The sequence below is a fragment of the Triturus cristatus genome, chromosome 2_1 (genome assembly GCF_964204655.1).
Source record: "Triturus cristatus chromosome 2_1, aTriCri1.1, whole genome shotgun sequence".
Lineage (NCBI taxonomy): Eukaryota > Metazoa > Chordata > Amphibia > Caudata > Salamandridae > Triturus > Triturus cristatus.
In genome coordinates this window covers 327,025,103-327,051,834 of record NC_140581.1, presented here as the reverse complement: position 1 = coordinate 327,051,834, position 26,732 = coordinate 327,025,103, and the positions used below count along the sequence as shown (strand labels likewise).

Below are 26,732 nucleotides of genomic sequence, written 5' to 3'. Positions count from 1 at the left end.
ATAGGTTTCACACACGTTATAGTTAGGAATTAGCATTTAAAAAACCTTGCTAATTCACTGAAAAAACCATAGGTTTCACACATGTTATAGTTAGCTGGACATTTTACTGATAAAAAACCAATGAAATTCCCCCGTTATAGTTACTGTAGGCAATTATAACTCACGCGACCGTAATCCTCTGCTGATGACATATGTGTCTTTATGAAAAAAGAATATTTGTAATATATGTATAGCTAAAATTTAATGGAAGAAGACATGGGCAAATAAGTGTCTAAATACAGTATTAGCATCAGCAGAGGATTGCGGTCGCGTGAGTTATAGTTGCCTACAGTAACTATAACGGGGGAATTTCATTGGTTTTTTATCAGTAAAATGTCCAGCTAACTATAACATGTGTGAAACCTATGGTTTTTTCAGTGAATATATATATATATATATATATATATATATATATATATATACACATATATAGATGTGTATATATATATATAGATTTATATAGATACATATATATATATCCACAAAAAATCCAATGCGTTGCTCGTCAGTTACAGCAGAAACCAACAAAGGAGCCGTGGCCACAATTTCCAAAGTGTGTTTTTTTTGACAACGACTAGGTCTGACGCGTTTCGGAGTTTCCTTCACTCCTTTATCAGGGGCAAGAAAAAGTGCATTGTCAGTTTCTTTTAAAGCACCAGTGCTAGTTACGTGCAATCAACATAGAATACATACTGTTGTTCATCATCCTATCTAATAAAGTTGTAGTGGCATAGATGAAAGCAAACGTAATTAATCAAACAAAAACATGTTGATAAAGTAAAATACAACGTCTTAAAGCCTCGCAGTTAATTGTAACAGAGTTTAAGGCCACATCGCGCAATACTCGCGCTCACATTTTGCAAATAAGTTCGGCTTTATATTAGTCCGGCTCCGTGGCTCTGCTTCTTAATACATTAATTCGTACTGCCCCAGTGGGCTGATAATGTACAATTTACAAACTTGTACAGCCTACACACTTGTTTGACTATCATTAAGGCCCTAGTGGGCTAGACCAGCAATGGATCAATTAATCAAAGAAAAACAAAACATCTGAAAGACAAACTCAGCATTCAATATGAGCCATTGTTGTCTATGCCATCTAAAAACAAACATAATGATACCTTGTCACAATAAATCATAAAGGGGTCATTCTTCAGTGAGCCCAAAAATCATTTTTAGCAAATCAACACGTGTAAGAAAATTCAAATTCATGCTTCTCATCATTCCCACTCGTCATCTGTAAAAAACAAAGATGATGATATTAAAACCAATAATCAAGTGCACTAACCATAAATTAAATTGAACACAAATTCTTAAAAGACAATGCAGGAGATAAAATAATCAAAGTTCATACACAAGAAAACATCAGAGATGTACGGACATTTCTTCATCAAGGTTAAGCCCCTCAGGTGTTGTACTTAATAATCATAGTAGATTCTAATCTCCTAAGTTCCATGGTTCTGTCCCCCCCCACCCCTTAACCTTGATGGAACACAGTCAAGGACACAGAATTTTAGAAGATTAGCATTTTGATTGTGGTGCTCACTAAAGTGTTGGGCGACAGCCAGGATACGTTTTGTCATTTTTCTTTATCGCCCTAAGGTGTTCTAACACTCTCTTTTTCCCTTTGTGAATGGTGTTCCCTATATAAAATCTATTACAAGGGCACCTTAATGCATAAACTGCATATTCAGTGTTGCAGTTGACATGTTTTTTTATCATAAAGGGGGCCTTCTCATTGCAGAGTTTGATTGATTTGCAACTAGTACTGAACCTGCAAGGCTTACATTGATTACAAGTGAAAAACCCCTTGATATCATTGCGTTTATCCTTGCCTGGCAACATATTCCTGCTCAAACTATCTCGCAGTGATAGGGGTTTTCTGAATGTAAGAGATGGATATTCCTCCACATCTTCTCTCAGATCATCATCATTTCGAAGCACCTCCCAAAACTTTTTAAGACTCTTTCTGACCTCCCAGGCTTGACTGTTATATCTAGTGATAAACCTAAGTAGTTCTTTTTTCTCAACTTGTAAACCACCAGGGTGACCCATAGTGTCATCATGTGACAGCTTGCTGGAGAACACATCAAAGTATGTGGATAGTTTTTTGCAAAAATGTGCCACTGCAATTATGTGGGTTTGTGCCCATGATTTTTGACTTCTTTTGGTTGAACGCACATTGTATAAACCTCTCAGTTGCCCTGCCTTGTGCTTTGTGATTGTCGAACGTCACTAGCCCTGTCACATTTTGGACTGTTTCAGCATATACTGCATAGCATTTGGACTAATGGTGGAGGAGTGTGGCTCAATGGTTAGAGCGGCAGACCCTGAAGCAGAGTTCTGGCCAGGGACCAGGGTTCGATTCCCGCCTCGGCGGGGCTCGGGCTCAATTTCCTCGGACCTGTCTATTCTCGCCTCGGTGCCTATTCTAATCATGGGCCCCACGCTGCAACTCTGGGCAATAGCTTGCTTAGCCTCCACACCGGCCCCAACAGCGCTAAGGATGCCTGGCTTCACCCTGGGGGTGCCCAGGAGTGGACACTTCACAGGGAAAGCAGGAGGGGTTCCACAGCGGTATGAGTATCAGCGCCAGGAAACCGCAAAGGCGACACCGCAAGGTGGCCGTCTGGTGACAGTGCGCTCTATAAGTACCTTGACATTTACATTTAATGCAGGTCACATTGATTAATGACCACAAGCTGTTTGGCAATGCTATCATCTGCTGCTCTGTTTCTGGTGCCAACGTTCTGAATTTGCCCACCTGGAAGCAAGAGAGTGGATCTGCTTGACCATCATTCCCCCGAGGGACATGCCATGCTTTTACGTCTAGGTTGCTTGCTAGTTGCATTTTTACCAAGTACTGGAGTAATTTTAATACTTGCATGACCTTGCTGCCCCCTTGATAATGGAGTGTACAACTGCTTGGTTGTCTTACCATAACGTGATCTTCATGTCCTCTAGCTGCTCTTGCCATATTGTTAGCAACACCATTATGGAGAACAATTCCAAGAGTGCAATGTTTCTGGTGAAGCCTGTCCTTGCTCACTCCTGGGGCCATTTATGTGTGCACCAATTGCTCTTAAGCATAGACCCGAAACCAAGGCTGCATGATGATTCTAAGCACAGTTCTAACTGCCTGTCTGACACCCAGTCCTCTCTCCAGATGCGGATCCAATTAAAATCTTCCAGGAATTTTAGCCAAATTTGTAGGTGATTTTTTACCTCTGGCCCTAGCCCTAGCCTTGTGCGATGGTGATTTTTCTGCACCCCCTTGTCAATTCCATGAGTGTCCTGGCAAACACCCTCCCTGTTGGGATAACTCATGCGGCGAAGTTCCGTTTACCAATGAGTTACCATGGCCTTCTCCTTTTCTACCCATGTTTTGATGTCTTTTTTAATATCATGCATGTTATCCACCAGCATACAGGACGTGACTGCCGTTGAGTCCAACTCAATGCTTAAGAATACCCGCTTTGTAGCTGGTCCCACTGTCTTGTCTCCTGCCAGGGGGACACCAAACGCTGCCACTAGGTGTTTAAAAGCTCCCATTAATTCCTCATACTCTGACCCCCACAGGCTTACGTACACACAGGAAATAATCCAGATAGTGTAGTTTCCCTCCATTTGGGGGCCTCTTGTGTAGTGTCCACTCCAGGAAGATTCTGAAATGCTCAAGATAGGCAAAAGATATTGAGCATCCCATGGATAACACTTTTTTAAAATACGTGACCCCTCCAACCTAAAAGCCCATGAGATGGTAGCCTTCTGGGTGTACTGGGAGTAGCCTGAGTGCAGACTCAATGTCTACCTTTGCCATCAGGCCCCGCACCCCATTGTGCACACAATCTCTATCACATCCTCCATGGAGGCCTACCCCACCGAACAGTCTTCGGGGTTGATTCCATCATTCCCTGACCCCCTTTTAGGAATGAGAAGTGGTGGATTAGTCTGAATTAACCTGGCTCTTTTTTGGGCACTATGCCAAGTGGTGAGATGACCATGTCTTGTGGGATGCTGTTCCCTAAGAGGCCCTGCACTCTCCCCAGCTTCTTCTCCTTCTTGATTTTCTTTCTTTCTCTGGGTGCTCACCTTCCGATTGAAGGTTCTTTGGCTTTTTGTAAGTTATGACCCCTTTGAAGGGGAGTCTGAAACCTTGTGTCAATTCTTCGCTCAATATCCTTGCATCCTCTTTTTAATCATACTCGTTGGCTAGTTTTCTGAGCCTGTGAATATTTATGGGTACCATAGCCAACTTCACCTCCCTTCGGCTCCCTGGCCGTGCCTTTAATTGTGCTATTTATTCTTCTCTTTATCCCGCTTGTGGCTGTACCCACAGCCTTTTTTTTACAGTCTGCTGCCGGGTGCCCCCATTGGCCACTGGTGTTTAACACCATTTCTTCTTAGTTTGGATCTTTTTGCACCCCTTCCACTCCTCTCTTCCGAGGAGGGCCTTATCCTGGGACCATTTTGTTTGTCCTGCCCTTGCTGCCTCAGGCGCTCTAGCCCTCTAGCCCCCTGCAGGTGTGAACCGTTGCCCTATCTTTGCATATGGCCACCACTGCACGGGCCTCCAGAGTTTTGATCTTTCTCCTTAATATACTTTTATATTAGCATTATTATTGCCATTCTGATGGATCCTAAGGCTAGAAAAAGAAAGACAAAGTGGGTAGGGAGAGTGTCATCCTATCTATGCTTGTCACATCAGGAGAGGGAGCGTGAGCAACAACCACAGCAGTGTACTGACCTGCCACCATATTTCCTCCTCGACTGACATCGAAACAGCAATAAGGGCCATATGGATGGGCTTCTATCCTATGAGTGACATAAATTCACACCATTCACTGCTTCTGTTTTTCCGTTTTTCCGGGGTTTCCCTGGGACTTTCCTTCTTTGCCCCATAAAACATTTTGTGTACTGCTTGTCACTTCAGATCTTTCCCACCTAGACAGGATTAGTTCCGTCATGCTTTTGGAATTTCTTTCCAATCATGGGACCATCTTTGCTGTATACAGTATGCCCCAATTCAATTCTTGCCACCCTCCAAGATTCCTTCTAACTTAAAACTTGATGTCTGTTCTGAATGATCCCTTCTTGTATTTCTTTCATGAATCAAGTGCAGGCACTTGATAGATTGTTATGTCCCTACAAGAGTAGATTTAGCCCATAAACCACCTTGTAGGCTATCTTGTGTTTTTCACATCATGTGATGCTGCACAAGCATGTTCTCCACAATTGTGTTTTCCTTACCAACTCATTCCTTTATCTGTCTTCCTTTAGATATTAGGTACCTCTGTTTAAGTCTAATGTTTCTACCTTTTTACCATGTGACCACAGGCTAGATATAACTTGGTCTTGCATACTCATTAACCCTTATGTTATAATGACATAGGACTACTACATTGCTCTGACGATTTGTTCTTGTCTCAATGGTGATCCTGTGATTTGCTTTACAATCAAAATTCTATCGACACTTATGACTAAAAAGATATCCTTAAGAACTCACACAACATAGAGCATAAGAGAAAAAAGAAGTGTATATTGTGGACTTTATTACTGAAACTATGTTCTTTAAAGCACTGTGTATATTGTCTGCTGCTGTTCCATTTACTTCTTGATCACAGTTTCAGGCTACCAGTTTGTAGTTTGCAGCACTAGCACCGTGTGTTCACCCTACACTTTGAGCACATCTACTTTCATTTGTTGTTTATTTAATAGACTCACTCTGTCGCATATAAAGATGCATGGCTCATTTTCCTGAATAGTTCTTTGGTTACATGCCTTGTAAAGTTGTTACATGTTGCCATATGTATTGTGTATTGAGAACAATGATTACCTATCTCAAAATGTTGTATATGAATTTTGATCGATACCTTGTTGGACGCTGTTATTTTACAAAGCACTAGGCTTCCAGCAGCTGTCCTGATGGTGATCCTACATTTATAAGTATGGAAACACCCACGATAAATAATACAGACCAGCTCACATAATAACATTTTTTAAGAAATGGGCTGTATATATACTATGTAAATTGTGATACAGACATTGCATAACATTGCATAACTTACAAAGATGCCTGAGCGCCATGCCGGTTTTCTCACCCCACCACACCCGACTTCACTATTATTCTTTTTTGTACATATTGTATGCGCTATATTTTTTATGATTAAAATATTGTTTTGATTTGATAATTTTGCTATTGGTTAAGCATTATTGTTAGCATAGGGACCACTGTTCTCTTGATATCATTAATTATTCCAGGTCCCTATTGAATTCAGGGTTCCCCTTGTACTAGAGACATAAAAATATGAAGAAGGCAGAGGTATTGTCCAGATTGCACATACTAGGGGAGGATGAAATTATGATTTTTCCTCTCAGGAAATGGTCATCTTTTAAGAAAAATTAGCCCTGTTAAAAAGTACTATCCAATGGTATATCTCAGATACAATAATCACACTAACTATCAGTGAGAGCAATGCTTAATTTGCAAAAGAATGAGTGCCGGTTGCCCCAGGCTCTGCCCAGAAGCCCTTGGCCGGCACTGCTGAACGTCAGCATGCCGAATACCAAGGCTGCACTTTCTTGAATGCACCTCAGACCCCTTTAGTCCACTTCTAGACATCGATTGTCCTTTTATCTTACTCTCTTTCTTTTTCTGTGTGTTGTTTACTCTCTTGTTCTTGGGCAATGTCTTGATGAAAGAAAATAAGTGCTGGACTGTAAGAATGAGTGCAGCTGGGCCACACCAGCAGCCATCGGCTCAAATTAAGCAATACGTGGGACACTGGTTAGAGCAGAAAAACACTTGCAATGAGCATCAGTTTCCTATGAGCCACTTTCTGTTCTAACCAGTTTCCTGCGAGTAAAAGGTATGCAAAAAAAGTAACAAGAGCTATAAAGTCATGCAAAATAGATGAAATGCAACAACCAAGAATTACGTGAGATTTCTCTTGAGTAAAGAAAAAATACTTAAGTCTCATAAGATGTTTAAAAGGACAAATATGCCTAGGGTACTACCTGAAATATCTGTTTGGTTACACATCTCTGGATAATTATTAAGATATTGAATTGGGTTACACAGCTATGACTGAGACAAGAGAGCTGCCTCTTAGTTTGCATAGCTCTCAATATTGTTGGCGACAGTAAGAATTAACCCCAGTTGAAACAGTTCTGGAAAAACGATGAGTCAGCTATGCTATATCTCCGGAGTTATATCTCTAGGAATGTCACATATTAGCCAATGCCTCTGTCTCCCCTGACTTTCCTACCCCCAGAAGCTATTGAAAGATTTGGAGTAAATGGAACTAAGTAATATTTTGAAATGTTTGCAGTTAGTGGTTGAAGTTAAAGGACAGTTCAAATGTCCGTTAATTAAATATTTAACATTTTGACTTATGAAAATACCTTTAATGTTAAGAATAGCTAAGCTCAATAATTGATTCTACACTCTTGTGCCTAGCCATGTTTATTGTTGATTGAAGAGGGCAAGTCTAACAACACATGAAAACAGGAAGGATATAATTTTTTAGGTCAAGCCTAGGCAGCGTGCATGCATTGTCTGCAAGACCTGCTGGTACCGATACTACTACTCTATTCCTGCCTGCTGCTTACCATAGGCTCACTGCAGCGTAGCTCTTCTTTGCTGCCTCCTAACTGGATCCTGCAGCCGATACCTCGCTTCCGTTTAAGGGTGAGGAGCACCGGCCAATTTCAGTTTCCATGTACTAGCATTCTTTATGTGTTAGTTGGCAGAACTCTTTTTTTCACATTTTGCTTTCTTCCAGTCACTGCTTGTTTAGTTTGGATTCTCCCTCCCACTCTGTGTTAAAAGCCCGTTTCAGGGAGTCCGTGCTTTATGTTCCAGCATTGTTTTTTTTAATTTGTTTTCTTTGAAACAGATATAAGGGGATAGGTATATCTTTATCTAAGTAAAAGGGTACTTAATATCATTAAAACATACACATTAAGCAAGTTTAATCTACCGAGACTGATGGGGAGACGTTCAGAGTAAATGTTACTCTTCAAGAGGGGCATTTTTTAACAGTGATTGCACTGCAATAGAGTTTAGCAGCAGCGGAAAATGAAACAACACAACAATCGCTCATAGACTTACTTGGCAAGTGTGGGCCCTCAGCGTGTTAGCCTAAATCGTCCTCACCCATCCTGGAGAGAGGATGTGCTACAAAGGGCCGAGGATTTTGAAAGCACCAGTGATTACTTCGAGAGATTGGATTTCCTTCTACTGCACAATGATGCAGGTCTACCTTTAGGAAAAGGCCTGAATGTTCCCCTTATTTAAAAAAATGACATGGATGGCTACATATGTCACTGTACATATAAGCGCTTTGCCACTCCCCTGACACTCCTCTGGGATCACCAATGAGATGCTTCTTGCACCTGTGCACTTTCTCCCACATGGCAGAACCTCTTCAGTGTTATCTGTAGGTCTGTGAAATTTTGTGATGTTCCCTAATTTTACAATTCATGAAATTTGCAAGGTTTCCTAGTTTATGTTCTAGTTTGTCCATGCGAGATTCACTGTAGGCTACATCTGTATACAGGTTGAGGATCTGAAGCCCATGATATTGTGAAATTAGACTGGTGGGGGCTAGAAACAACACTGAATGGAAGAAAGTGCAAGGAAATGTACAAAGTGTTTTAACATCTTTTAACATTTATCAAGTGCTCTTCTCAGACACTAAGCATTTTCAAAGTGGAAGCTTGACACATTTTACTGTTGTCTATTGTCGACATGGGAGAACATACAGAAATTTCATGAATCACTGCATGCTCCCCTGTATGTCCACTTAACAATGTGCCCTTTTTGGTAGGTATTGTGGTCACATTTCTTCAAGGCAGCTGTTTTCGCAATAGAGGCATTTTGTAAAGGCAGTCGTGCTCTAATGTCCCTTGCATGTCCCCATCTATGCGATGGCAGTTGTTTACAGTACTGCCATTATTTTTGCAAATGTTTATAAATGGAATCTGCATTGTGCAGCATTGATACATCCTGCACAGTGTAAGAATTTGGCCAGGTGGCATATACTGCAGGTGATGACTTTACTGCATAACAGACCGCATACCGGGGGTTGGAATTGTGTGCATGTGTGTTACAGCACATCTCCCATATGCTACACTGCCTTTCTTAATGGCTAGCTCTTCTGATGCTGCCTACCTATTTGTTTTTTCCCACCAAAAAGCCAAAGCTATCCACATTCTTCCATACCACACAATTCAATTCCAAACATTTCCAATCCACACCACACAATTCAACACCAAACCACACACCCCATCAACAGAATTACACAACCCAGTGCATCCAACCCACACCACAAAATTCCACATCATGCTACAAAATTCTAATAATTGTCACTGCATACCACATAATTACACTCCATAATAAACAATCCCATTCTACATAATTCCTCGTATACTTAATACCACATAATTACTATCCACATAATTCCACTGCACACCATGCCACATAATTCCATAACAAAAATCCACACCACACACTTCCACAACTAACAATTCAAATCCACATAATTCCACTACACACAACATTCATACACTCCATAACACATAGGTAAAATACATTGTCATTTACAATGCCAATAGTTGTAACTCAAGCAAATGCGAGATCTATTGCATTTTCAATGTTTGTTATACTATGGTAGCTTGCTAAAGGTTAACCAGGCAAGAAAAACATCTGGAAGTAGTAATTAATCAACTGCAACCTTTGAGCTGCTACAATGCACTGTATTAGAATGGTATAGTTTTAGCGATGGACACAATTAGCAATTAGCCAATCTCTTAAGTTCCACAGTTTGATAAAAAGCATAGACACATAGCATTTGTCACATTTCCTAATCCTTTTTAATGTTACTTGCCTTCAATACCTTGCTGTAATTTCTGCTCAGTTACTGAGCCTATATACAGTATTGGTGACTGAAAATAGACGTCTTAGGGGAGCATTATAGGCATTAGCCATTGGTCTCTGGTCTCTTTTTTGTCCTGTTCGAAAAATAATTTATGACATCTATACCATGCAATAGGCCACGATTATAGAGGCAGAAAGATCTGTTTTGAATATGCTGTGGCTGAATGTGGAGTTGAGTCAATCCTGTACAGTTCCCAATGTCCTACAGTGAGAATCAAATCTATGGGCATTTAACCTGCTATTTATTCCCAGTACCGCTCAAGGTTATCATTGTTAACAGTAGCCTATCTAAAGAAACCTCCTGCAAATGTATTGCATGCATCATTAATCTTGTATTATGTAATTTATAATGGTACTTGTTATATATGAGATCATGAGCAAAGTTTATTAAGAGGTTAACATTGCAATTTTATCTTAAACAAGGATTCCTTCTTTTGAGAGGCACTTAAAAATGTTTACTTGACACAAGTTTGATATTTCTCGACATTTTACATTGAAAATGTAACTTCATATTAACTAAGTGTTTTTCCTATTGAATATGGTTTGATTTTATTTGATTAACTTTTGACTATAAAGTTACTTTAAGTCCAACAGTTACATATAGAAATAAAATACACAATGGCTATGCGTTGATAGTTCACAAGGGTTGAATTGCTTGTCAGTCATGATTTCAGCAATGAATACTCATAAAGTAAATATTCACAAAACGTCTTAGTTCAGTGGTGTTATTGATCAATTTACTCTTGAGGTCATGCTGATGTGGTGTGGTGTTGCTCTTGAGAACTGTCAGGCATGACTAGTGACATACTGAAAGAAAGATAGATACGTTCATCAGGGAACCATTTCCTAGTGTTCAAGCGTTATGTTCAAACATACAAAACGTAGCTTAGTTGGGTATTATTGAATGAGTTACTGTCCACTTTCTATGAATTGCAATGAATAAAAAAGTCTCAAAATGGAAGCTGCTAGATTATGTGTGATATTTATACATTTCCCTTTCTATACCTGATTATAAAATTAAAACAATGCCTGAAAATCCAATTTTCCAACATACAGATTAGAGGTGTTTTTTATTTTTTATTTTTGCTAAAACACTAATAGTATCTAGTCTGTGACACCACTCAGAGTTAAAGGCTGTTGTCTCGTGACTTTATGAATAACGCTTTGTTGTTATTGGTTAGTGAACTACCATACAATACAACAGTAGTTGATCACCAGTATATTGATTGCTAAATTGTTACATTTTCTTTGACAGGGAAGAAGAACTCGATTCTTCTGCAAAGGTTTCAAAAGGATCTCAACACGGGAGTCTTCAACAATCAGGAGAGCGAGATTCTGAAGCAGATAGTGAAACAAGACAGGGAGATGGTGGAAGCCATTGCCTCAGCTAGCTACCAGCAAATGCCGGCTCTCAATTCTACTACCACTTCATCATTAAGAAGCAGGACACGCTCCCCACCTGTGTATACTGCCACCAGCCGGTCTCATGGAAACCTAAATTCTCCTACTCCAAGCCTGCAGACACCTCAACAAGCAACCATTCTCTCACCATCCTCCTATACAACTGCAGTTTGCAGCCCACCAGTACAAAGCCCACTAGCAGGGCGAACTTTTCAATATGGCTCCCCAACAGCTTCACAGTTGTCACTGATGCAGCACCAGCAGCAGTCTGTGGGGTCATCACACAAAAATGAAGCACACAAGAGTACGCAGGCTCTTCACAACACAAACCTGACAAGAGAAGTGAGGCCCCTTTCTGCCTCACAACCTTCATTGCCTCATGAGATCTCTACTTTGATTTCTAGACCTCATCCAACAGTAGGAGAGTCTTTAGCCTCCCTTCCACATCCCATCTCTGGTGTGCAAAGTTCAGGCATTCAGTCTGGGAGCAGAGGTACTGTTCCACAAAGGGTGTCACTATTCCGGCAGATGTCATCAGGTGCACTGCCCCCTGTTCGAGGGGCACCACCACCACCTCCGCCACCGCCACCAGCTCCATCTTCAAACAGGGATTCAACTACAGTCTTAAATGCAGACCAAGAATCAGACAAACCACGATACTCTTCAAATTTATGATCCTTATTAACACTGTAAAATCTAGACACTGTTATAAACTGAGACCATCCCCAGAAACTATTTTTAATCTATTACCCAATGAAGCCCTAAAGTATATTATGGAGAAATATTTTAGATGGCTCAATCTTACACAAAGAATGTAAAGAAAGAGGATCCAAAAAGAGAAGTTTGAAAAAAACTCTTTAGATTTAATTGTTATATAAATAAAGTCTTCCTTTCTTTTTATGGCAAAAGAAATCTACACTTTCCTGTGCATTTTCTTTCTGTTTCTCTCTGTTTTGAGTACAAAACTCAACTTCACTAACAAACAAGCAGTAAAAACGCAACTCTTCACATAGTAGGTTTTAGAAGAGTGTGGTTGAAGGTTCAAGAATGTTACAATTTGAAAACAAGTCACTCTATGGAATCTCTAAGTGAGAAGCTGCACCAAGGACATAACCATTCAATGTGTTATGCCACCATATTCCTGCACAAATATGGTGCATTGTTCTGAAACTTTCACTCCATGCCATATGTTGAAATTATTGACATTAAAACACTTGGTTCTTGGAAGCAGGTATGTCAGAAGAATACAACTCACATACATAGGACACCTTACAAAATCGCAATGGTTCGTCAAACATCACATCCTGTTGTCATTCCTATTGTTTTATTGACTCTTTGTGGACTCGTCGTGCATGTTCAATATGCGAAAGACTATTAACAAGACTATGTCAATTGTAAATAACTTTCTAGACCCGAACAAAGATAGTGTCTGTGTGGTGTATCATTGCAAAGCTTTTGTTTTGAAATATAGTTTTTTTGTCTGTTCACATTAAAGTTTAGTGGTTCGGTTTAAACGCAGAACAAGTGTAATTGCATCATCTTAGATACTTACAATGTTATTTTTTTACACGCAGTGTTAAAATGCAAAATGGTAAGCTTGATCATGGAATGTGTTTGCATTTCACTGATATCGTTATGGTTCTTCCTTGCCATTAGCAGTACATGCACATTTTCCCTGCATGCTCATTCTTTTAAAGAAATGTAGGGTCAGTCATTTTGATGCGGGGCACCACAGGGTGCTTTAGATTTTAGAAATGTCAAAAAAATACACAAAACTCATACATCCCTAAAAACAAATGCCATACTGTCGATTTTGAATCTCTGGTTTTCGTAGCAAAAGAGATTTTGAATTTGAAATGTTATTTGTGAAACCATAACTTGATTTGAGCTTTCAAGTGCTTTCTGTGTCTCCACTGTAGATTTGTAGCTGACTGTGGTGTTCATTTAAAGAAATACTAAAGCATCAAATCTGTCTGGAAATGCACGATTTGCTCTCTGTATAATGTTACTAAATGGATCAGTATATCCTAAGGCATGTAGTGTCAAACATAGCCCATAGATATGAGGTGTATTAAGTGTCTTTACCGTAAGGAGAAATTGACAAAAGAAAGCAGGATGAAAGCATTCTGTTTTGTAAACACCTCTTTCATTTGTTCAGATCTTTATGTGTTCTTGTGAACTACTGTAGTCAAGTAACTTCTTCTCAATGGAAGTTACCTAGTAATCATTTGTGCCTAACTTGTCGCAGTAAATATGTATTAAAAATCAAAAAAGTCATAAGGAAAGTAATATCGATAAACAGCATTATGTACTGTATACCAAGCTTATATTTATTTCCTGAAAAACAAACCCTAGTTATTGACATAGAACACAAGAGAATCCTTGTTTTTTTTAAGTGCTGCTGCTATAAAATAGGTAGGTTATCGAAAACTAAAAGAGCAACCCAACAAAAAAGTGTAAAGTACACAGAGTACATGTTCTACAGCTGGGTGTTCCAGATCCCAGGCTGCTATATGCCTTTTACTGAAATCCAATATCAAAAATAGTATTTATAATGCCTCTCAACTCGTCCCAACCACCAAAAAAGTCAGTCCAATTATGCCATTAACATGTTGCTGATATGTTATTGAGTGGTCTGGAAAAATATTAATCATGAGCTATAAAACAAAAGGTTAATCATGAGCTATAAAACAAAAGGTTAAGAGTTATGGCTATGCTGCAAGACCATTTAAAAGTAGAAACCATGTCATCTTCTCCTTTTGAAACCATTATGCGTATGATGTTTTGACCCTTTGAACTGTCTATGATTTACATTCATTAGTCTGAGTGAGATTAAAATTGAAATATTTTTCTAAACTTTCTTTTTTTAATTTTCAGTTTTCTGACTAATGATTATGATTGACTTGCACATTTCTTGGTCTTTCAGTGGAACCATAACACGAATTTCTAATTAATTTTTAAAGTGGAGCAAATCTAGGGTTTGTATCATTGTCTGTTAAAATGTTGAAAAAACCATAAAAATGGTACAGGGTATACAAATTATATGCCTATATATATGTATGAATGTATATATATACTTATGTTCAAAATAATGATTCACATTCCTGTAATATAAAGGTCCATTGTTAGTTGAAGAACTGACTTATTTTCTCTGTACATAAGTAAGTACATACATATGGAATTTCACATCTGTACAGGAAACATGTAATATGAAAAAGGTGGATCTTAACGCTGCTGTGAGGAACAATATGTGCACTGATCCTTACAGCAACTGTATGATCAGTAAGAAGTTAGATTTTGTCTTTACTCAAAGCCATAATATATACAAATGATTAATAATAAATTGAACAGAAAATGCAGCCCTGATCTAGACTATTTTATTTAATGTGGCATAAAACATGTTTATAATCACTTACCTTCTTTCCTGAAACAGGAATTTTGCCTTCTTGGTGTCTGATAACTAGCATGCTTCATTAATCTTTTATCGTTTCAAGAGACAGAGAACATGTATATTTTCTTATTTATTGAGCTATATTTCATTCACTGCATTTCAAAGTATTTTACTGTGTTCATTTTAAGGATAACGTCACTCCTATTGTTTCCCAGCAGGCCACAATTCTGTTACAGATGGGGTAAAACCAGAGATTGTGGAGTGCAGCTGGTGAAGAATGATCTTCAGTGTATCCCCAGGAACGTCCTTATGCTTTACAATAAATATATGCGCATCCCTTTATGTCAATGAATTTTTTGCAAGTCAGTTTTCTTGCATAACAGACTTCTCTGTGACAGATCTCTTTTCTAAATGTACAAAATTATAATCACATATTCAGGACAACAAAATTTAGATAATTGCCAACACTACTATGACTATGGACACAAAACATGTCATCTCTTAATCAAGTGATTTCTGGTTCTTGATCTCCTGACCAATACTGAGGTGCATGGTCCTGGTTTGCTCTGTGGTGTTCCATTATCTGGGTGCACCATGTGAAGACTGGAATTACAAGGATGGATCCTCTTAAGAAGAGCCCTCACAGATTAATGAGGGAGCAAATCACATAGCTTAATATTTCTCACAGGGGCAGATCACACAAAAACCTCATCTTTTTGTGCTATTTGTGAAGCTATCATGTCACATTTTTGTATACAAGCAGGTATTAGCACTGTGACCCAGGGTCTAATTTTCAAGGTTAAGCCTGCAGGCTTTCTCAATTGATTTTACAAAAAGAAAAGCTTACTGACCTTGTCACCTTATTTGCCCACTTTTAAAAATTATCCTACACACTTTGTCATAGACTTGAGGTCTTATTGTAGAGAGACAGTGTTTATTTGCAAACAATAATGTGAAATTAACAATCTAAGTCTACAGTCCAGCAAGTCTTGATTCTGCTAACTCATAGCTTTTCTCTGCATAGCAACCCAAATGTCTAGTACTTCCAGAGGGAGCTGCTGTCTTTGATGAAGCTGCAATTTTACTATTTCCGTCTGTTAACATTTTCACTTCACTTATTTTTAATACAAGTTGCCCCAGTTGTTTCCCTACCCATCCGCATGGGTGGTGTGCAGCACTCCACATGGGAGCGTTTAGCAACTGCATTGCTCTTGTCTTGGAAATCTGACCCGTATAGGCTTCAGTGCGGAAAGCAATTCAGTCAAGGCCCGAGGCTCTGCCTGTGAAAGCCTACTTGTCTGATCTGTGGCGCAACAGCTCTCACTGCTGAGAATGCCAGCTGAACGCCCAGTCGCCTGGGATGACAGCTGCCATGAGGGCAGTTTTTCTTTAGGCTATTCATGGTGCTTGTATATTCTAGCGCCCAGTTCACTGGACATCAACTTTGCTTCACAATGTTACACACAAGATCTTGTGAGGTCATTGGATACCTTCAGCTCAAAGGCATTTGTTGGAACTAAAAAAATGCAGAACATGAGCGGCAACTATATTTTAAACTACCTAAAGCCAGACAAACACATTTCAGCAGTGTTTCCATTGTTCTGATGCAGGCCCATCAACCAGTGTCATCTGACTCTCAGATTTTCATTGAATGTATCATCTGTTGTTTCTTCACCAATCAGTTTATCTGTAGACCTTTGGGCTTTTCCTCCTGCCCGGCCCTGGTGATCTGTTGGGCTGGGGCCTTCATTCACCCTCTCTAAAGGTCCTCCCTGGCAGACTACTCTTCTTGTCTGCTCTCCTCTGCTGTACAAGACCTGTTTCATTTTGTAAAACATAAGTGTCAGAGCCCTCTTCAGGAGATCACTAAAGCTTGCACCACCTATTACCCCTGCCAGCACTGCTAATAAACCACAAACACAACTATTAACTGTCACACTTCTACAAGTGTGACAATTCAGACTATTCCAGGCCCCCAAATCGAGAAGAATGGCCTGGGCGGCAGGAATTAGTCATTTTTAATGGTTAAGGAATTAATACTCAACTGTTGTTCTGCCCATCTCTAAATTATATAAACAATGCAACCACGTGGCAGACTGTAATAAATGCCAGTGCTTACAATTTGCCGGTGCTGAGCACTGGAAACCACCTGCTCAAGGTAATTACTAGTTTTGTGCACCATGACAACGTGCAAAAGCAAGAGTCAATAGTTCTCATCCTTCAGACACCACAACATGATCAACCACACAGAAGTACACTATGCCACCAATTTCAGGGTCCCCAGGAAGTCCACTCTTCACTGGTTCTTGTAGACCGTCCGTGCGCTGGTGCCACCAATCATAGAGAGAATCGACGTCTGGAGTACAAATCAAAAGTGGATGCCCTGCCAAACTCCTGGCAAGAGCAAATGTTTGTAGTGAATATTACATTGTCCTTTTCAGGCTCTTCCTGTGTTTCCCAATCCTGCTAAAGAGTTTTAGAAGTAAGGTTGAGATTTCAAATATTGTTGAAGCACCCACCCAGTCCAATGATGCCGCATTATCCCCCTACCTCTACATGCACTCAAGTAGCCAGCCCACTGCATGTCCCATGCCTGTAAAGCATTCTGGTTAAAATACAATATGGCAACTTCATCTAAATTCAGGGCACATTTTGATCCGAGCCCTTTGCCGACTCAGACCTACCTCTTCTCTACAAAACTCTTTTATAGGAAGTACTGCTAGCAGCATCCAGAGAACTAACTATGAGCCTTCCCCATTGTTAACATCTGGATTCTTATCTCTCCTTAATTATTAGGCAGTTTCAGATTATGGAGATTCCAACCTCACCCCTTTTTCCTGCAGGTGAGTCTTAATCTCCTTCATCAGAGAGTGGGAAACTAATTTGAAAAGGATATTCCTTCGTACCTTAACACCCCACCCTGGTAGGCCTCTGTACGAAGAGAAGCACTGCTGAACTCCTGGTTTCTGTGGCACACGTATAAGGCATTTCATCACAAAAGAGGCAGTAACTAAAATGATAGTTACAAAAACAACTCAATACATTTCACATAGCAATATACAAAAAATACAGAGCAATTTAAAAAGCAAAAACAGACTAAGATAATCAAAATAGAATAATGGGAAGTGGAGATATGCATTTTGGAAGTTTTGAGACAAAAAGCACAAGTAGGTAGATTTACTAGCAATTTATGAAAGGTACCTTGCATTAAAGGGAGAGAGAAGAACACTGACATATCTACTAAGATAGGATGCTGTTTCTCTCTCCCCTACACTGATGCTCTTGCAGCCTGCCTGGTGCCACATACACACCCTTGCACCATCTTTAAGCCTGCCTAGCCCCACATACATCTTCTTGCACCATAGTTCAATGATATGTTCTTGATGTCTAGCATAGCTTTTGAACTAAAACAGTACTCCCCCAGTACACAATACTATGCTTAGACATACTTTAAAACTTTTCCCTCATTGTATGTGTGCTGTATGATACTTCAAACATAGTAAATATGATGAAGCAACACTTTTTTGTAAGTGCTCTAAAAGTTCTTCCTGGTCACTCCTGCATCCCTCAGGACCTTAGGGCAAGCCTCTAGGTACTTGGTCTCTCTCAAATAAAGGCTCTTGCAAGGTACAGCCCTCAGTGGTTAGCTGGGCCTTCTTGAAGTCAGCACACCGTCTGCTTTTTGCATGGCCGGATCAGGTGCAGAAGGCCATCAATTGACCTTAGGAAGGACTTCCAGTCTCTGGTGCCAGAAGTCAAAAGTCAACAGTCTATGGTTCTTCTTTCTACCAGCTATCAGGCAAAGTTTTCTTTTTGCAAGATGTTTCCTTCCCAGGTCTATGAGTGTTCCCAGAAGGTAATGGTGAAGTGCCAGTGCAATCCTCTTTACTTGCTCGTGATTGGAGGATTCCCTACACCCAATACAATTGTTTACTTTTCCACATTCATCTCCTGATTTACTGCACACCTTCCCAGGATCCCCAATCAAGATGTTTAAAGTTCAATCTTGTTTGTCCTACATGACTCCTGGAAGGGCAACATGTGGCCCACAGAATACATTTGACAGCAGGCCCTGTACTGTGACCTTACAAGGTTTTGAAAACACTATGAGCACAAACTGGACTGGTATAAACATGTTTTGAGAGTCACAAAAAACTGTTTCTGCTTTGATATACCGATATATATTAAGGATGAAGTTATGATAATATGGATACCCTTAGGAATTGATAGTAGGAATTGCGCCACACATGTTGGCATTTGGGATTTGACATCTGGTATTTGGATATGTAAAAACTATTTAAGAATTTGGATTGATAGGAAGAGCTGGTATTTGGGTACACAATAAATGTATCTAAACAAGATGGCTTACTTTAAACTGTAAATCACATCATTACATGATGCGATATAAACTGAGAATTTATTTGTTGTGCACTTGTTTGTTTAAGGATCTAGTCAGCCTTCACCTGCAGTACCTCTGGTCCTTCCTCTAAGCACTCCCCTAAGGAAATAAGGTGCCCTCCCCTCTTGGGCCAGAACAAGTTTTCCTTCCTGCTCTGGGTGAAGCTTGAAAGTCTATGGTGGCTCCTGCAACGTATGCAAACAATTCCTGACTGCCCCATGTGGTACTTCCAAGGCAAAGGAAGAACCTTCACAGCTGTTCTATTCCACAATTTTGTCCTGTCCTCCACACAAATGACTAATCTCTGCTAAGTGGCCAGTTACAGACAACATTACTACCTTCCTACTGCCAGAGGGCAAGCCGGTATCCTTCAGGAAGAGGATAAGCAAGTCAGCCATCAAGAATGTTACTGGGTCTCTGGTGCAGGCATATCAGTTCTAATCCACTTTTCTCCCAGGCTTCACATTTTTTCATTTAAATTTCCACTATCTCTATCAAAACTCAGTTTCAAACATTGAATGACATTTTTGAAACTTATCAAACAATAACTTTTAAACATCACTCTAGAATTTTCAGGCTTGGATATTAAAAAGCGATTTTCATCATATATAAGCCTGATCATGGAAAATACAGTTTTACCTACACAGTTAAAACAGCTTTTTTGGACATTCTTCACCGTGATTCCACACTTTCCTCAAGAGCTAATATGTCACTTTTTTATGCATTAAACCTGCTCTGTGGGCTTATGAGTCAAAATGTAGGGATGATGTATCTAAAATAAAAATAGTTTCTCTACATGGCAAATGTACTTTTCTTTGTTGTATGTCTTTGAACTGCTTTCAAACCACAGCCGGTAAGAGCACCATGATTTTCCTTTAAAGGCATACATATTTGTCATTTATATATTTAGTGTAAATACACACTACACCACCACATGTGATATCTAGCCTTTATGCCACTTATACGTTTCTTGCTCCATGTACAATTGGGGTATAGGAAAGTTAAATGAGCCAACTAGATGAAACCAATGCAACTGACCTAAACAGACGTTGTAGCCAGTCTCCCCTGCTGGAATCTTTCTAAGTTCTTGGGATTCTCATAGTGACTGTCCTGCAGTCTCTCCAGTCTCCTCTCTCACTCTCTAAGAAAATTCTCAACCTGTTTCAACTGATGCCACTGGTAAGCCTTCACTGTTCCCATCAAGAAGATTATAGAAACCACAACTGTCACTATTGGTTTCAAGATATGGCCAATGATTCCTTTTCCAAGGCTTTTCCAACTTCTAACATTTCAAAATCCCTTTCCAACTTTGCTCCAAACTCCCTCAGTTGCCAAATCATGGATCTCATGAAGTATCTCAGTGATGTTCCTTAATACTTCCTCAAATTCTTACTATGGTCTGGGATATAAGTACAGCACTGTTGAACACTCAGGGCCATATTATCATTTGGGGTCAAGAGTATCTAACCCACTGTACTGCTTGAAGGCTTGTAACAGTCATTCGTAGTAGGCATGTACTGATTCTTTGGATTCCTGGGTTCTGCACGTATCCCCATGATAAACCTTTGAATGTGTGTTTTCAAGCCTGTTACCCTCTTCTCTTCTAATTCTTGTTCATTGTAATTCTACCTATGGTTTTCCAGTGACATTTTTGTTTTAGACAAGTCTACATCATATTTCTGGGCCAGTTCTGTAAATTTCTCATGTGCTCATCTCGCTTTATGTGTGACATCCTTCGCCACAAATAACAGTTCATCAAGTTCATAAAGTTCTATCCTTTCCAAAGGCAAATTACCACTGGTTATTTCATCCATCTCTGCATTCAATCTCACTACATCTAGCAATTTTGCCTGTACTGCAGCTTTCATGGTACCCTGATTTTCTGAAGTCGAGGTCTGCGAGATATGCTGGGTTCCAGAGATTCCCTGACCTGTCCCTACTTCTAGTATCCTTCACATGGGTACCCTGACTGGAGCTTCCCACATTCTCAAATCCGAATTTGAGTTCTCTAATGACACAGATCATATGGTACAAGTCCCAACTCATACTATCAAAGAATCTGCAGTTGGTGGCAATGGGGTACTAGCTTCTACAGGCACCAGAAATGGGTTGTTCCCGTCACATTTCCCCTGAGCTGACCCTTTCTTCTAACCCAGGCTATAGTTGACTAGCGTTGTCCACTAAACTCGGGTCATGCACAGAGATTACAGGTCTGATGGTGACCTGTACTGTAAGGGCGTCCGGCAACTGTAAAGCAGCGTTGACTCCACTTGACTCTGCACCTCCCAAAACTGGTATCCCTCTCCCATCTACTCCTACTGAAATTCTTCCCACCATACCTGTACTAGGGCCTGTCTGTGCTGTTACGAGTCTTTCCACACTAGCTGCATTTGCGAGTTCTCACCTTCCTTCTTCTAAATGTGGATTATAAGGTGGAGGATGCTCTGCCAATAATCTATCCAACAAGCTTTCATCGTTTCCACTTTCTCATCCATTCCTATTCTAAGTATCTCCCTCTTTCACTAGTAATGGGTACAACCTCTCTCCCTCAATGGTGTCTACTCTACGTCTCTTTAGTTGTGCATATCGTCGCGCATCCTGATATGCTTTAATTTTTTTACTCATCTTCAGGCCACTTTGGGGCCTGAACCTCAAAACAAAACTCTTGGACCATGTCCAGCCCAAACCACATTCACTCAACTTTCTCACAAAGTCTGTCAGACATCAAGCAACCAACACACTCCTGCAATTTAACACACAACGCATCCTTATTGATACTCACTCCGCCATTCGCCACTTTCTTGCCGCATCATCAATCTCCGTAAGTCTCCGCCAAAGTGTGTCGTTCTCCACTCTCAGTCCGTGGGCTTTATTTTGGGGTTCTAGGGATCTAGGTCTTTTCTAGAGTTTTCTAGATAACCCCCTCACTTCATGTGACAACCATCCAACACTGCTACCAACTGAAGGAGCTGGATTCCACGTTCTAGGTCTACTCTGGAACCCCAGGCCGATGTCTCTTTTTGTCAGCATGAAAGCGTGGCGGGAGGAAAATCGTTATCCAATTAATCATTACTGTTCCAATGAACTGCGACTCTGAATAATCACATCTCCCAATTGAGTTTGGTTAGTTCATTACAAAGCCAAGAACAATTGGATATACAAGTGCCTCAAAATGGGGGTGTAGAAATACATTGGAACTAATACAAAGCCGAACCTATGGGGAAATTAAGGAGGTGCAACATGCACAGAATAATCAGTCCAAGAATCAGGATACAGAAGATTATGGCACCAACATCAAGATTCCCCTTCATTGGAGGTTCGTAGGTATAAAGCATTAATCTGTCCCTACTCTACCACTTACATGGCATCCCTACTTAGCATTTCCCAAGGCAAGATCCCATAAAGGTGTCAGCGCGTGAAGTCTTCCTAAGACGTCTCTTCACGTTAGATGGGTCAAGTAGCATAAAGCTACAGAGCTTGTTCTAAGATGCTCTAAGACAAGTGCAGAAATCCCCAGACACAGTCCCTAACTTAGATACTCCACTTTGCAAATGAATCCCAAGATACATTACGACATTACACCATCAAGCCACCTCCTTGTAGGTAACTTTCCACATGGCAGCGATGCTCCCAGGCCTTGGCGAGATGACCTTGATTTCCAGGCTTGCTACGATGAGAAAATACAACAGTTCCTTATTATCAGTATCACCGTTCAATGTATCCTCTCCGCCCTAAGCCTAACTCCTAAAACAAGGACATTATTCTTGCTAACAAGGTTGAATTTCTCCACCTGCAACAGAAATGTGAGAAAGAACAAATGCAAAATGCATATTAAATTCAACTATCAAATCTAATATCGAGATCTTCCAGAGGGATAAATACAATTCAGGCCTACAGAACTAGGTCAATATAAGAAATGGCACAATAGCCTCATGATCTCACATATAAAATGAACATTATTACTGAGCACATCTGAGTTAACAAGTTACATAAGCCCATCAAATATGAGTATAATGGTCAGCATCATGTATGAATTCTGCACGTTAATATTTTCGTCCAACCACATATAGTTGCAACCTTAATTTCTTCATGTTTACATTGAAATATCTCTAACACATCACCTTTCAGGTTATTACAGTTCACTTTCTAATGACCTCACGTTAAAACAATAAAGGATTATATGGCGGTGAGAACTGCCTATGATTATAATGCCCCCTACAAATGAAAACGCTAAGTCTGAGCTCTAACAAGCCCCTTCCTCCAGCAGCAGATGACAATCTCCCCTGGAGTCAAACTATTGCCTAAAGGGCATTTGATCTGCCACTTGGGAAGCACAGCAATTATTCTCCCAACCAGGCAGATCAAGGTTACATCTGGATTCTAGGTACTGTGCTGAATTTGGGCTACACAGCTGGTCAGCAAAGTTAAAACCTTATTTCCTCACTAATTTTCCATGGAAATTTGAATATAAACTTGTTTTCAATAAAATACCCAGAGGAGTAGAGAAGGATAGGGAGGAAAACAGATGATAAGAACTGAATTCGATTGGAGCTAGAGTGTAATATTCATAGCCGAGGAGGTGTAGCAGATGGTAAAATGCTAGGCCTGACATCTTTGGCATGGTATTCCCCCATACTTTTTCCTTCACTCCCTGATTTTTGCTAAACTCGTTTTTGTTGGCATTTGGACTCGGAGCACTTTACCCTTGCTAACTAGTGCTAAAGTGCCATGTGCTCTCTTTCCTTAGAAAATTGCAAAATTGGGCACATTTATTTTACTTGTAACTTCCAAGTAAATGGTACTACATGTACCCAAGTAAATGGTACTACATGTACCCAGGGCCTGTAAATTAAATGCTGCCAGTGGGGAGCCACTCACTAAAGTAGCCATTTCAAATCTACCTTCTTAAGCAGCTTGTAGTAAAGCTTTAAACTGCAGTTCCGACCTGGCTAGAGCTTTTGTCAGGTCTATATATTACACCATGTGAACAGTCCAGCTGGAACTTCCAGGCCAGATCCTCCCTGGAATCATAAACAAGCATCCTGGGACCGGTTTCGGGGTATCGCCCCAGCCTGGCTGATGAAGGGTGACTGATTTACATACGACTGGGTCCAAACTGGCTTGGCATAACGTGCAAAAAAAGATGGAGTGATGAATGTTTGATTTTTCGGCATTCCATCCATCATTTGTGCATTTTTTGCTTTCTCACCCTAAGTTCACCTGGTATGCCGAGACGTGGGTCTTGGCCACTGGATTCAAGCTAGCCTGACTGATGGGTGGTAATACACCAAAACCAGTTCCAGGATGCTTTTTTCTGGTCCAGGGAGGACCTGGCTTGGCAGTTCAGGCTGAACTGTTCCCATGAGAAGCAGGCTCAACACTGATTTGCATATGGCTGGGTCTTAACAGGGTTGATCTGGTAAGGAAAGGAAAATTTAACCCAGATCTCTTGACTTCCAAATTCTGTTCATCATTTGTGTGTCTTTTGCTTACCTGACAGAAAACACTCTGACAGAAAACACTCTGTCAAAGCTGACAGATGATCAGCCAGCCCACAGCTAAATACGGCAGGCGGGAATCCAACAGCTTGACGGAGTACTTGTGAACTCTGCCAGGGAGTGACAACAGGAGTCCCGCCAAGATTTAAATCAGTCCCTTAGCCCAGTACCACAGACAGAGCCTCAGTCGGAGCTTCACGTTGGCGGGGCACCACAAGGAAATCATTGTTGGTGCTAAGAGCTGGTCATCGATCAGAGATTAGGGGCTGATTACAATGCTGGTCGGACCGACCGGCTGACCTCCATTGCCCTGGTCTGATTCCGATCGCCCAGACCCCAATCTTACCCCCACTGTATTACGATGCATGCATGCATGCCAACTGTGGTGGTCGGAGTGTTCTCCATATGGTCTGCGGAAGTCAGAGGAGCATTTTTATGGGCTGCGGTGGTCCAAAATGTTGCAGATAGGGACTCCAATGCTGTCAGGGTTGTGCTACCACTGTCGAGCAGATTATGATGAAACCCTTGTACTGGTGGTGCCTTTTTAGCAAGTTCACAACAGCGAAGTACCACAACAGTGCACAATAGATGTAAAATACCAACATAGCTAATGGCTCTTTTACTTGTCTTGCCTTAACCAGCTGATCTTTTCCTTGCCAGCCCAGAGGAGGGGCCGTGAGGGGCTATAACTGACTCTACAGGTGCCAGAGTGCCATAAAAGCAAGTAAGGCATCCCACAGCGTTGGACATGTCCAGGCTTGGCCCAAGCCAAGACAGGGCCAAGATGGGCCCGTCTTAGCCCTTCATTGTCGGGAAGAGGCTGGGCTAGGCCTCCCTCCAAAAGTTTGCCGTTGGGGATCTGCAAGAACATTTGAGGTACTATCCATCTTCTGTTTGGTGTGTTGTTTTTTTTTTTAGGCCTATGGACTACTGTTGTTTTTAGCATTACAATTGCAGACCAGACCCACTGCAATACATGAGCATGGGCAAAAGGAAGGGAACTCCTGGTGCCCAAGCGCCACCACTGCCATGTGCTCCACTATCGATAATTATATAAACCGGGCTGTGGATATGGTCTCAAATGAAATAAGATTGGTAGAGTGCCGCCTTTTATTTACTACAGTGGACCATGCTCGACCCTTGCCCCAGCCCCAAACTAACAATCAAAGTCCTTCAGAGCCCCCACGGTCGAGTACACCTGGCCTAAACAAATATGTACACACACGGGAAATGGCCCAAGTTACTAACGTTACTAATGTAGAGATGGCCTGTCCGGGAGGGTGTCACATTTACCAGCAATAGGAAAGGGAGTTGACCTTAGCGACCAAAACTGTGGCCTGGATCCAGGGAGCAGTCCTAAACCCAAATGTAGGAGAAAAATTGCAAAAACTACGCCAAATATTGCCAAGGGTATACCGGCACCTCGAAATAGGCATAGCAATGAGGAATTACTGAAGAAACTTGGAATCAACTAAGCAGTCGTATAGGCGAGCTATTGGATTCTAAATTACGACCCATTATTGATTGTCTAGCAATTACTTGCTCCCAGGAGAGACAGTGCACCTTCATCCCTCCCCAAATCAGAACTTTACCCACAGGGTTGAGCAGTAAATCAAGCCTCTGTACCAGACCTTAGTTTGGCTCCAAATAAAGCTGCTCGGAGTAACGAGGTGTATCCCATGGATAAAAAATGTGTCAAACGACTAGAAAAAAGTGATCCCAGTTTGGTTTCCTTTCCCATGATTGATCTACCCCCTGCATCTGATGTGCTCCCTATGTCATTGTGCTGATGAATGTTCCTAGCGTTACCGCTGGCAGCACGGAACCACAAGGGGACTCATGAATAAAACTAAACACTGGCTGAAAGCTAATGTAATTAGTCACTGGGATATATATAAGAGTTACTGTTGGCTAGACGTGTGGGGGAATTAATGGGATGGGTAAAGGTTACAATGGTGATGATATTGTGGTTAATTTACACAACCCTATGGTTGTTCAAGATATATTGTGTAAAGCTAGTGTAGGAATGGTTAAGATCAGCATGGTCAAGATATTGCCCCTTTG

The 26,732-nt window shown here is 40.8% G+C and overlaps 1 protein-coding gene across 2 annotated transcripts in view; it reads left to right on the top strand.

Annotated features, from left to right (window-relative positions):
* The window catches only part of HCN1 (hyperpolarization activated cyclic nucleotide gated potassium channel 1), an 893,359-nt gene extending 878,636 nt beyond the window's left edge, over positions 1-14,723 (top strand). Inside the window, exon 8 of one of the 2 annotated variants that reach the window (XM_085631226.1) lies at positions 11,235-14,723. In XM_085631226.1, the coding sequence (XP_085487352.1) occupies positions 11,235-12,055 (821 nt within the window). In that variant the 3' untranslated portion in view covers positions 12,056-14,723. The remainder of the gene's footprint in view (positions 1-11,234) is intronic. The other variant, XM_085631227.1, reaches the window with a different exon arrangement.
* Positions 14,724-26,732: the final 12,009 nt, after the last annotated feature.